Genomic DNA, 14159 nt, shown 5'->3' with positions numbered 1-14159 from the left:
ACACAGAAGTAGTGTGTTGATAGAACCAGAATTCTAACAGAGATCTCCCAGGACCATTCAATCCCCTATGCCACAAATCTTAACGAAAGCTTCAACCATTGTCTTCAAAGACTTCCATCCATTTCATTTCATATATAGTAGGGTTCACCTTGAGGGAAAGAAGATCTGACCTCAAAGGAGATATTTCGCGGCTCTTTTAACCCTTTCCTTCCCCTCCCCCCATCAAACTCTTATATTCCAGGAAAGGAGCCATTAATTATGATCCATACCAAGAGTTCTTTTCCTCCTTTGTCAAAATTTATTCTAAGTCATTTTAAAAATCCCTCATTTTCTCCTCTATCTGAAGACAAAAGGGTAAAATTCTGGAAAAGGAGAGGTAGTATTCATTAAACTAAATTCAGGATCTTTAAGCATTTGGTAATAAATTACCATGAAAACATTTAGTAATCAATGATCAGATGCATTTATTAATCACCTACCACATGACAGGCACTCTTCTGGGATCTAATGGTCAAAAACAAAAATGAAGTGCTAGTGGTCTCAAGGAAGTTACATCCTAGGCAAATGAAAGGTATATACAAAAAAATAGAAAGTAATTGGCCTGGGCTGGAGAGGGGGAGACACTAACAATTGAGGAAATCAGGAGAGGCTTCCTGAAGAAGGATCACTGCAGAAAAATATTCTAGTAAGAATTCCTATCATGCATTTGTTTGAACTCCATAACTGCTGAGGAATATCCAACTTTCATATTCTGTCATTTTATGAACTGAAGGGAACTATGGATTCAAGGAGACAAGTAAGGAGAGAGAGCATTCCAAACATGGAGTTCAGCCTATTCAAAGCCACAGAGAATTTCAGAAAGACAAAATAGAAAGTAGGCTGGTTTGGACTACAGAGTATTGTGAGAAAGAATAATATATGATCATCTTGAAAAGAAAAGTTAAAACTAAATTATGAATAGTTTTAAATGCTATATAGAGGAGATTATATTTTTATCCTAGAAGCAAGAGGAGATCACTAAAGTTACTTTAGCAAGGATTAGAAATAAGAAGATGGAAGCTCTGTCGTGGATGAATTTGATAGGAGACAAGCTAAAAAGCTGGATTCAAGAAGACTAATTGGAATGCTGAGTTAATAGTTCAGTGAGACTTTTAACTGAAAGCTTAAGGGAAGGATGTTGTGGTGTTGGTGATAGGAATGGCACGATATGAAAGATGTGTTGGAGTCAGAATTAATAAGACTTAACATCTAACTGGCTATGGCATGTGAGTGAGAGTGAAGAGTCCAAGATAATTCCAAGGTAGTGAACCTGAGTAGTGCTCTCAACAGAAATAGGAAAATTACAAGAAAAGTTTTGTGAGGGCTTTTTTTGGAATAGAAATGGGCAAGATTTTAGGTTCAGTTGAGTTTGATATGCTTATGGAACATCCAAGTATAACTGCCTAGAAGACAAGTGAAGATGCTAGACTGGAGCTTAGAGCAGATTATTAGGGATTGGTTTAGGAGCATCCATATAGATATGATAGCTGAATCCATGGGAATGGATAAAGAAGGGGAGAAGGAAGAAAAAATGGGAGGGGGAAGCAGAGTACATGAAAAGAAGTTCTGTGGGCAAAATGCCAATGACATTTTGCAGGGGGGGTCCAACCTCTGCAAGGGGTCCAGGGAGATGAGGAGGAAGAATAGGCTCGGTGTCAAAGGAAGACAGGAGTCATGGGGTAGTTTGAGTGAGGAACTGATGGAAGTGATGCTCCCACTTCTTTCAGGCTCCTTCAGGTTTTATTTTTATACTATATCATGATCATATACTTTTCTTTAGGTCAACATAGCCTTCAGATATATGTCTGACTTATTGACCTTTATATGTTACTACATTTGACATTTAATATTTGAGTAAGTTTTTTATGGTTAAATATTAATTATTGATTAGATTACACAAAACTAATAATGAAAAGGTAAATGTTATATAAGGTTAAATGTCAGTGAATTTTGTTAGTTTACTTATGTCTTCTTTGTCAATTCTATACATTGTTTGATTCCTCTATTTCCCTGACTTGGAACTATGTACATAGACATTTAGGGCAATTTCTAGTTGTACTTTAACCATCTTTTGGTTCCTAGACATACTGATCTTTTCTGAATCTAAATTGGTAAACATCATTATTTCCTAGACCTTTGGATTCTCTCCCATAGTGATAATGCTTTCCATGGTGTTCTCTCCTTTATCATTTGTCTCAGTGAGAGATTAGTTTTATTAGGATAGAATATGCATGTAGAATCATTTCTCGTTAACTTGCCCAAATTCCCCTTGTCACCAGATTTTTTTAGATAATGCTTAGTGCTGTAATTGAGCCCATTATAAATAATATAGGAAATAGTAGTCACTAATGAGAATCATAGAAGGAAATGTTATTACTGCATGAGTGCTGTGCACATTTGATCTCAGTGCTGGGCTTTGCCAATCAGCTTAGAGATTGCGGCTCCCAACAGCATTTGACCTTACTTTCTTGTCCTTGTGTTCCAGAGGGTAAAGAACTAAGTAGCTATGAAATAGTCCCAAAGCATCCAGCAGGAAGAGAAGAAGAAGAGGTTCTAAAACACCTGTCAAAGGAATACTCATCAGCTGAATAATTTGAAGAAGTCTCGACTCTAAGAACTATAAGCCTTTGATCTGACTTTGTATTCACTGTATAATTTCCCAACAGAATTTCTTAACACATGCCATTGCCAAAAAGAGCTCTAGAATTACAGAAAAGAAAAACAGCTTTGCTTTGAAAGTTGCCAAACATCTTTCTGGTCATCCTAGGGGCCAGAATTCAAAGCCAGGAAGGCCAGGGAGAGTGTAATTCATGGTCATTACTTCATAGAGTACTTCTTCCTGTCTGTTAAAATGATAATGAGCTCTCTATAGCAATAAAGGATATTTTATCATATCCTTATAGTATGATTTGGTTTCCAAATGTTCATTTTTTTCTTTTCTCATTTATATTTGATTGGAGCCTCTCAGGACAATTGAAGGCCATATGATGACAATATGGAAATGATAAAAGGCAGATACTTGTGAAAGATTTTCCATTGATTCTTAAAATAGACCAGCAGAAAAATTAATTTGACTTCTTGATGATGTTAACAGAGTAAATGAAGCACAGAAGGAAATAAATGTTAATTTGGGGAAAGCTTGGGGGATAGAATACACCTAATGAAGAGCCATACATGATCTATTATTTGAATGCAAAGAAGTATAACAGAAGGGACTGGCTGGAAGGCATTCTGTTTTTTAAATAATAATTTTTAGAACAGCTCTGAGCTACTGGTGATTCATTCATTACTCAACAACATCAAATTAATGTCTAATTCAGTTACCTTGAGGGTGATCTGTACAACTGAGCTGTAGAATCAACACCGTAATATCTCTTAAATTGTAATTTCAAAACAAAGCTAAGAAAACATTTTCATGCATTCAGTGATTAGCTATTCAGGTACTGACCATGAGTCAAAGGGCTGTGATATATCCTACTTTGTTATTTTCCCTGATAGAATGTAAGTTCTTTGTAGGCAGGGACTGCTTGATTTTTTTTTATCTGTTTATTAATTGGTATTTTTCCTTTTATTGAAAAGCAATGCTTTTCATGTTTCTAGCAGCTATCTTTAGATATAAAGACCCTAGCACATCACTCTTGACTTCACCTTAGAAACTTGGCTGATACCGAATTCAATTTACAGGCTGTATGGTTCTGGGCAAGTCCCTATCTACCTTAATTTCCTCTACCTGCAATTTGGAAGAATTTTAGCATCTGCCTTCCAGGATTATTGCTAAGAGGAATATTGCTAAATATTATCTCTCATAGAGATAATATTTATAAGGCACTTTAAAGACCTCTATAAATGCTAGTTATCATCATGGAAAATCAATACTTTAGAAGCTAAAAGTAATGTTAAAGAGGAAAGATAAAAGGATATACCTATCTAGAGATTGTTCTTAAACTGATGAGTAGGGAATTAAATTTTTTTATAATAATTTCAACAGAAATTATTTCCTTTGTAATCTTATGTCTTTTATTTTGTGCATTCAAAACATTATTCTGAGAAGGGGTCCATAAGATTCACCATAATGTCAAGGAGTCCAGGATACAAAAAAAAATGTTTAAAACTCCTTTTATAGATCTTCTTATGAGAAGATGGGTGGCTCACTGGATACAGTGCCAATCCTGGAATCATGAAAACTTTACTTTAAATATGGTCTCAGGATGCTTACTAGCTGTGTAACTTTAATCTTATTTGCCTCAGTTTCCTCACCGGTAAAATGAGCTGGAGAAAGAAATGGCAGTATCTTTGATAAGAAAACTTCAAGTAGAGTTATTAAGAGGCAGATATGATTGAAATGGTAAACAACAGCAGCAAGTATCACCTTGATGCTGTGAAAATCTCTCTGATATGTAAATTGACTGTATCCCAAATATTATGACTACTGTACTTGTTTCTCCTCTGTAATTTTTAATTCATTAAGTTTCCTATCTGTAACATGGATATACTTCTTGTACAACTTTCTCTTCACAAGTGGTTGTGAAACAATGTTTTGTAAATCTTTTCCCATCCTTTTTTTTTTTTTTTTTTTTGAGGAATAGATATCCCAGGATCATAGTTTAAGTAAAGTCCATGCCCTCATTTGATAAGTGGCAGGCCCAAAGTCAGTTGCAAAAGTTAAGGATTAGAGTACTTGGACTCAGATCTTATGAATCATTCAGATGAAAATGACTACAAGAATATAGAATAGTTAATGTAAGCTAATATTGGACCCACACTTCTTATAATAGAGCAAATATCACCACAGAGAGAAAAGAATTGTGGCAATTGCTAATGGATTACTATGAGTGCTTCACAAGTTTTTGCAAATATGCTTAAACCTCCTGCAGACCCTTTATGGCTTCTACATTTTCTAGGGATTAAATATTTACTTTTGCCAAATATCCTGAATATAGGATACTGGGTAACTAGCATCTATATCTATGGACACCTAGAAATGAGCTCTACGATAACTACATTTGCAGATTGTTTCAGGGTAAATACTGAATGATATTAAAATAAATAAAAAAAGACAGCTTTCTTGAGTCAATCCCCAAGATGGGACCTAATCTATGTAAGTCCAGAGTTTTGAAATCTTTTGTCCTAGAGTTATACTTCTTATGTATTTTGTATATTCTTATTTGCATATTCATTTTTCCATCCAGTTAAAAAGTAAACTCTTTCCTGGCAGTGATATTTTTTCTCCTGACTTTGAGTTTTCAGTTCCTACTACATAGAAGATAATTGGTATCTAATGAATGGAATTACAATACTTCACATCAACAACAAACACTTATCAAGCACCTATCCTATGCTAGGCGTTGTGCACGATCAAGAGACTAAAAAGATGAAATAAGAGGCTCTTAGGGAACTTACATCCCATTAGATTATGGATTTGAGTGGCTTCAGCCGTTGTATATATACCTCTGACTTGTGACTCATGTGTTACATGTAGGATTAAAAAAATAATACTTAACTATAAACAGAGTTGTACATTCTATTTTATTTCAAAAAAAATTAGTAAATGTATTAAGAACACAAACCAGAAGTTTATTAAAAGCTTCATACCAAAATATTTAGCCCACTTTGTTACAATATATAGGTTCTAACAAGTAGTACTAGGCCTCAATCCACAGAGCAAATCATGCCCTGAATGCAAAGATCACAATATGGATTGGATGGAGTTGGAAACACAAATATTTCTGTTTTCTGCTTTCTGAACACAACTGCAGTACACTGATGCTTTGAAATGTTTGGTTAATTGGGGGGAAAGCTATTAAAAAGAATTCCTGAGTATATTAGTTTAATAAGAATATTAAACACTACTGGAAAACAGTAAAACTTTTGAATAAACATATATATTTTAAGAATTTGTGTGCACAAAACTAAAACAGTAATCCTGAAAACCTGGCACTGCAAAAAAACGTTTTGGGGGGTTTTCATAATCCTTCCTTGTTGAAAGGTATTTTTCAAGACAATTTAGTGACAGCTAAATGTTATTGAATCATCTAACTAGAGATGGGCCAAAATGAAAAGTCATGCTGAGATTAGCTGATTACTTTCCCAGCTGCAGCGATTTATAAAACTACTGAAACCTCAGATTAATGATGTTGAGTTGTTATTGGTTTTGTTATAGTTGTTGTTTGGAGCTGGGGAGAGAGAAAAATTAGAAATGTGTAAAAATCCAAGGTGAAGAAGGAATAAAATAGATACTAGTTAATATTGTTTACCATTCATTTTTCCAATTAACATAAAATTAATAACTTATTTTTGGATTTGGCTGTTTAGGGATAGAATTGCATTCAATAGAATATAAATTCCTCGAGGGCAGAGAGGTTTTTTTTTTTTTTTAATTTCTTTCTTTGTAGCTCTAGCACATTACTCATAGGAAGTACCTAACAAAGCTTATTTAATTGAATGACAAACTTTGGGTCATTGATATTCTAGCTAATTTAGACAGTTTCTTTTTTTAAAAGTTTCAATCATCTGATAAAGTTCTGATTTTTCTCCATAAAGCTATGAAAATTTCAGAACTGTGGCATTACAATACATGATATTCTGGAATTATAACTCTAAAATATAATTGATGTTGACAGGTTTATCATATATAACTTAGAGAAGAATTCACAATATTAGCATCTGATTCAAACAATTACAATGAATCAACACACAAACAAATTAAAAAGATATTTAATCTGCTTTGTTTTTCCCCTAAACTCATCCAATCCCATGTGTTTTTTAAAAACAAAATGCCAGATTACATTATCAGCATATACAGTAAAAATATGTTTAGTCTTGGGCTGATTTGGCATTCCTAGTCCAGACTTTAATGACTTTTCTTTCAATCCTTGGAAGCATCATTCTGGGAAAGTAGCAATTCAAGGGAAGAAATGAAACCTGAAGCAGACTCACTTTTATTTGGATGCAGGTTTCTGAGTCACAGTAACCAAAGAAATCATGCTTAGATAAGAACATAAAAAAATACTGTGTGCGATGATAAAGTACAATATTGCAGTTGTATATCACTAAGTCATAAAATTGTCTCCACCATAAAAATAGGTAGCCAACTCTATTATGTCATAGCCTTTTGGTTAAAGAGCCTTGTACTCATTGCTTTAAACAAACACCTCTGAAAATTGTTTTAAAATAAGTTGTCTTGTAAAAGATAGTTTCTGTGTGTGTGTATGTTTAACATTTAAAATCGTGTTTCAGAAGTTCCTCTCTTTAGATTGTTACTCAAAAATTCATCATGTTCAAAACTCAAATTATTATGAGATCTTGAGATCATAAGAAGCTTCTCCTTATTTGTAAAGTCTTTTTTGATTGATGCTTGGGGTACAAGCAACCTATCCATTGGGTCTTCTTTGTTCTCCAGTTTCATGTACCCTTTGCTGTTACTCCGATCCAACCGGGGCCAACTTGGATGTTTCCGTTGTTCAGCCTGTACAGTCAACGTAGAGGGACCTCGGTCTAAGTCTAAGGATTTTGAATGTGAAGACAACAAATGCAGGGATGTGTTAGATCCAAATTGTTTCCTAGCAGCTCCTGGTGACAAAAGTTGTCCAGTTCTAGGTCCAAGAGCCATAGAAGACTTGTACTGGTTTGAGAGACATTCCCCAACAGAATCATTCCGTGACAACCCTACATTGGCTCGCTGGTAGGATTCATTGATATTGGTTAAAGGAACAGCTAGTGAATCCATGGATAAATTCCTAGACCTGCGTTTGATAGTCTCAGAGTCCTCAGTGATGTTGTCTATACTAGGCTCATCAATAACACAATTATTAAGTTTGATCACAGGTAGTGTAAAAGCACTGATGGATGAGGATACGATAGATTTGGTTTCACATTTTTTAATGCTATTGTTCTTATCATCTGTTGCCTTGTTATGGGGTGGATATAAGCCAAATACTGAGACAGAACTGTCAGATAACAAAGGGGGCATAAGGTGAGTACTACTCTTGCCCTCACTGAGCCTCAGTTCATCCTCTTCAGCAGAGCTGTCCATTCGAAAACTGCTCCGAAAACCTGAAAAAGAGCCAAGTGTATTTGCTGCTAATCTTGAGGCACAGGAGTTACCATTCTGCTTTACTTCATTCTCTCCCATTAAGCCATTGTAAACACCATTCATCAACTTTTGCTCCTTGATTCTTAGGGTGTGAATATCTATGACAGTGGAGTAGATGTCCCGCATGTGAATGATTTTGGTTTCCTTGTCACGGTTTTCGTGTAGAATGGCATTAGCACATATAAAAATAAAAATCCCTATGCCCATTGTAAATGGGCCAAGCATTTTCATCTTATCAGAATGTAAATGCTGTTCAAAGAAGCGAACCATGATACCACCTTGATTTCTGATGACCTGGGTTTGGTTGGTTGACAGCTTGGTTTCAGCATCTATAAAATGTTCTTTTTGGGGCCAATATCCAAGAACTGCCATTGCAATTCCTATAATTGAGATCAACACTCCTAAAATGAGGAAAAATCCAGATGGAGAATAAAGTCGGATTTTGCCTCGAACAACCACAACATCAGCCCTAGGCCGGCGTCTAACTGGTTTTTTCTCTTGATCAGCAGGTGAAGGGCTAAGATTGACATGATGCTGAGATCTCGCAGAGTCTTGTCTCTTTAAGGCTGCCAGGCCTGTTATGACACCCCCTGTTGCAATCATATTTCTGTATTCTGGCCTGAAAGAAAGAAAGGAATAATATTATAAACAATTGCTTAGTGTACATCCATAAGTTATTTAACTCTTTTTTTTTTTAATTTTTATTTAATAATTACTTTATATTGACAGAATACATGCCAGGGTAATTTTTTTACATTATCCCTTGCACTCGTTTCTGTTCCGATTTTTCCCCTCCCTCCCTCCACCCCCCTCCCCTAGATGGCAAGCAGTCCAATTATTTAACTCTTAACTGAAATAAGCATGACCGTAAGATTCTTGACATTTAACTGTCTTTTCAAAAATAAACTCCTTAAGATGCATAATATGCAGTTGATTTTTAAGCATATAGGAAAAAATACTTTTCTGGAATAAAAATCAAGCTCACAGAATCCTAGAATGTTAGAAACAGAAGTGATATTAGAGATTATCTAACCAATGATTATACTAACAATAAATGCTAAAATTTATATAACATTTCAAGTGCTTCATATATATTCTTCAACTGAGAAAACTTGGGGCTCAGGAAACCTAAAGTCACATAGCCATTAGGGCTGGATCTCAGAATTTCTGATTCTCAGTCCTTTGCTCTTTTTAATAGTTTCCATCCCTCAAGTTTTGAGAGAAATTTACATTTAACAAATACATTATGACTATGTGACCCTGATAAACATTCACTTTAAATAAGTGTTTTAGTGTTTAGGACTTTTTAAAAGTTCTCTACCTGACAGTTTATCAAATTTAAAATATGTCATTCAGTAAAAAATCATCCAACTCTAGTACAAATGTGTATATTCGTGCACACACACAATTAAATCATCATATATTAAGGGCCAACCAAAGATTTGGCTCTATACCAAGCACTGGGGATACAAAAAGAGACAAGACAGCCCCTAATGTCAAGGAGTTTATAATCTCTCTCTCTCTCTCTCTCTCTCTCTCTCTCTCTCTCTCTCTCTCTCTCTCTCACGCATACGCATATATACCCATTTCTTTAAGCAAATTATCAGAAATACACTTGATTCTAGTGATACAAAATGTTTTTCTAAATTTCCCAAAATGCATCATTTATTCAATATTTATAGTAGTTCCCAAGGCATATAGAAAATGTGGAAACACATGGTTTGTTTCATTAAATGATGTTATGATGTTACTTATCTCAAATTTTATATAGAAAAAAATAAAAGGATCCTACTTTCCTGAATAATAAAATTATAATATTGAAGCTATAGGAGAATGTTTAGATAAGTGAAATAAAATGGGAAAGCAAAATTATTTTCCCAATAATTAAGACCCATAAGCAATCCTATGGTATGTCAAGTATACAGAGTTTGTAAAGAAGAATTTAATTCCCCACTAGGTTCATATTCATTTCATATACTGGATGTTAAAATTTCTACCTTGTTTATGTGGATATAGCCTTTGGTGCTAATTAGTATGGAAGAATTTACTTGTATCTCATCTCTTTAAGGTATACCACTACAATCAAGAATAATGTCTGGATCTTCTTTTAAAAAATTAGATTTTGGGATGTCTTTTTTAGAAATATATTTTTAGGAAAAATTTTTCTGAAATTTTCTATTCTTTATCTCATTTTTGTTCATTTGGCAAAAATGGACAAAAGAATTTGTCGTACTGGCGAGACTTACATGAACTGATGCTAAGTGAAATGAGCAGAACCAGGAGATCATTATATACCTCAACAGATGTTGGAATCTTTACAAACTGCTGACTCATTAGAGTTGATAGATTATTGATCTGATCTTACAAGAAGATGTTTTGGGCCAGAACCTGAAACAAGGTACTAAGTAGAACTAATTAGTACAATGCTTGTGTTTACACCTTTACTCATCGGAGTTCACAAGTATGCCAGATTCACAAAGTAAATTTTGTAACTTTGTGAATTCACACCTCCCTTAAAGCTCTTAGGGCCAGAGAGCACTATGGGAGAAAACCCATAATCCCTCTCTCTCGTATCCCACAATTCCTCCCTCTTGTATAAAAGAAACAGACAGAGGCTCTCAGGGAGATTTCAGCAGAATTATACCAGAAGCCCTCTCTCCGAGGCAAGACAGAATATTTTCCACTTGGCTGGCTGGTGGTGGAAGAGAGTTCAGCTGTATTGGAGAGGAGCACTCTGGTGCAGACACAGAGCACTTTGGGAGATTGAGAGCCAGAAGCCCTCTCTCGGAGGCAAGGCAGATTCAACTTGGAGCTGGATTGAAGGCTGAAGAAAGCAGAGGCAGAAGCAAAGGACAAAAGTGCAAGAGCTCTTGGAACCAAGCAGAGAGATAGACCTCTAAGCTAACCGGGCTGTATTGGAGGCAATAAAACATCTAAACTTTTATCACCTGGCTGCGGTTTGAGGTGATTATTACTTTCAACTGATACTAAAGCTGCCTCCAAGAAACGCCCCCCCAAGAAACCTGCACCTCTCCCCCAGAGAGAACCATTCATCTTATATTATTTTAAAAGAAGAAAAAGATCACCAACAAACAATGATATTGTTTGAGGATGTATTCTGATGGAAGTAGATCTCTTCGATAAAGAGAGCTAATTCAGTTTCAATTGATCAAAGATGGGCAGAAGCAGCTACACCCAAAGAAAGAACACTGGGAGATGAATATAAACTGCTTGCATTTTTGTTTTTCTTCCCGGATTATTTATACCTTCTGAATTCAATTCTCCCTGTGCAACAAGAAAACTGTTCGGTTCTGCACACATATATTGTATCCAGGATATACTGTAACCTATTCAACATGTAAAGGACTGCTTGCCATCTGGGGGAGGGGGTGAAGGGAGGGAGGGGAAAAATCGGAACAGAAGTGAATGCAAGGGATAATGCTGTAAAAAATTACCCTGGCATGAGTTCTATCAATAAAAAAGTTATTATAAATTAAAAAAAAAGAATTTGTCATAAAGTTGAATAGAACAGCAGACAATAGAGCTATTGTCCCTGATCCAGTTTAGCTAAATGTAGAGGGACTCATGACTGATGGACTTTTCAATCCACAAGTGTCACTCACAGAATGTTTTCAAAATTTTATGGGGACTTGTGACCTGTTGGATTTTACCTTAAGTTTTGTCAAGGGTGTATTATGAATTATCTTATTTCATCCTTATAGCAGTCCTGAGAGGTGGGTGCCATTATTACTTCCATTTTACATACGAGGAAACTGAGTCTCAGAGAGAACTCATTCGCCCAGAGCCATGTAACGACTAAGAATCTGAGGCAGAATTAAAACTTAGGGCTTCTTGACTCCAGCACTTTAACTACTTAGCCACTTAGTTAATGGTAGTGTGATAGTGAACACTAATGAAAATAAAGATTCTCTGAAGTACTGAATGAGAAGAAAGAATGTAGGAGACACAAGAAGACATTTTGTTTTCTATTTGGACAAATGGAATCATAAAGCCTAAATATTATTAAATATTAAGTAAGGCGACATATATGCTAGAAAAGATCAAATATGGATTTTACTTTGACTTTTAACATTTGACATTTATTTCAAAATTACTGTATGTTGAGTAAGATAAAAAATAATGCAATTGTACATGCATGCTGTTTTATGGTTTTTACTGAAGACCTTCACCTTGGCAGGAGGGCTAGCTGTGGGGTCAGGAATCATTCAAGGGTCCATTTGGACCCTCCTGGGGCTCTTGTTGGGACATTATTCTGCTCCTATTCCCTGAGATCAAAACATTGAGAGTCTCAGTCATGCTGTCAGTACCCATCAACTCTTAGGTGGCAGACAGATGAAGGTGGGGCAGAGCAGCATGGATAGGATGGGGAGAGGTAGAAATAAGGAAGATTGGAAGTAGTAATTAGGGAAAAGAGGGTAAAAGAACAGAGAAAATGAAAACAAAGGAAGAAAAAAAGAGGAAACAAATAGGAATAGCCCCCTCTACTATTATTCTTGAATCATATGCAAGAATATTATATTCATCATCCATATCACTTACACAAGGTACTTTTCCACATTCTCTTTTCTAATTGATTATTTCAATAGTGTGTTAATTGGCCTACTCCCTGTCTCTTCCTACTGCAATTCATTCTTCATTTAGTTATCATCCCATGACTCATGCTCTATAAGCTACATTAACTCTGTCTCTTACAGAAGCAAATACAAAATGTTCTGGTATTCAAAGCCCTTCATAATGTAGCCTCACTCTACCTACTTTTCTAGTCTTTGTACAACTTAACTCCTTACTCTTTCCTTTCCTCTATTCCCCACTATGTACGCCTTGATCCAGAGATCCAGCATCCTTGAGCCAGATACTATGGCTTCCTTGCTCTTCCTGAAACAAGACACCACATTTCCCACATTTCCTTTGCCTTCTCCCCATGTCTTGAATGCTCTATTTTCTCATTTCTACTTTCCTTCCCTGGTTTCCTTCAAGTTCCAGGTAAAATTCCATCTTCTGGAAAAAGCATTTCCCAAGTCTCCTTAATTCTAATGCTTTCCTCTATTGATTATTTCCTTTTCATCCATATTTGTTAGCATATTATCCCTTCCATATAAGCTATTTGAAGATGGGGGCTGTCTTTTGCCTTTTTTGTATTCCCAGCACTTAGTACGGTGCCTAATACCTCAAAGGTGCTTACTAAATATTTATTGATTGACTGCTTCTTCATCTACTAGAAATTATCCAAATTAAGTAGATCTTTGTACTTCATTTTTGTTCTATTCTACATTATACTCTTATATTGGATATTTAAATTATATTTTTGTAAAAGATATGGCTCCCTCCCTTCCTCCTATTATAATATAAACTCCCTGGCACATGAAATGTATCCAGTTATGTCTTTATGTGCTCTGTACATAAAAGGTACTTAATATAGGGTTGGGCAGGTAGGTAATAAAGTGGATTGAGCACTAGACTTGGAATCAAGAAGACTCATTTTCCTGAGTTCAAATCCAGACTCGCTAACTGTGTGACCCTGGGCAAATTAATTTTGTTTGCTTCAGTTACCTCATCTATAAAATGAGCTGGTGAAGGTAATTGCTCAATTCCAAATAGGGTCATGAAGAAAAAGACATGATTAAAAGGGCTGAACAAAAACAATATGGTTACTTTTTTAATGAATGAACAGAAAAAGAATCAGTCTGGCCTCTTAAATTATTTTTAAGTAGCCTGTCTATGAGCAGAGGCTCCTTGACAATTCCCTGCACCTGTTTTATGAAGTACCTTCAAGATTTGGGAGCAGAAGGTTGGGAGAAGTAGTCCTTGGAACCCTGACAGCTTCCTTGCCTTCCCATCAGTTCCCCTGATTTACTTGATAATTTGTACTCCTCTATTGACCCACTAAAAAAGGAAATTGGAATTTTTGTTTCTCATAGCTTCACAGCTCATTTCACTCTCAGAACCTCAGCCCCCCAATGATGAATGATAATGATGATGATGTCCACTGAGAAATTTTGCTCTGGAA

At 35.5% G+C, this 14159-nt stretch overlaps 1 protein-coding gene across 2 annotated transcripts in view; it reads right to left on the bottom strand.

Annotated features, from left to right (window-relative positions):
* Nucleotides 1-5547: 5547 nt before the first annotated feature.
* TMEM200A (transmembrane protein 200A) overlaps nt 5548-14159 on the bottom strand; it is a 151753-nt gene continuing 143141 nt past the window's right edge. For both annotated transcript variants that reach the window (XM_051997724.1, XM_051997723.1), the window contains one exon: nt 5548-8750. In XM_051997724.1, the coding sequence (XP_051853684.1) occupies nt 7259-8734 (1476 nt within the window). In that variant the 5' untranslated portion in view covers nt 8735-8750 and the 3' untranslated portion in view covers nt 5548-7258. The remainder of the gene's footprint in view (nt 8751-14159) is intronic.

Source organism: Antechinus flavipes, chromosome 4 (assembly GCF_016432865.1).
Source record: "Antechinus flavipes isolate AdamAnt ecotype Samford, QLD, Australia chromosome 4, AdamAnt_v2, whole genome shotgun sequence".
Lineage (NCBI taxonomy): Eukaryota > Metazoa > Chordata > Mammalia > Dasyuromorphia > Dasyuridae > Antechinus > Antechinus flavipes.
Note: the sequence above shows the minus strand (reverse complement) of the source record. Positions and strands in the feature narration are given on the sequence as shown.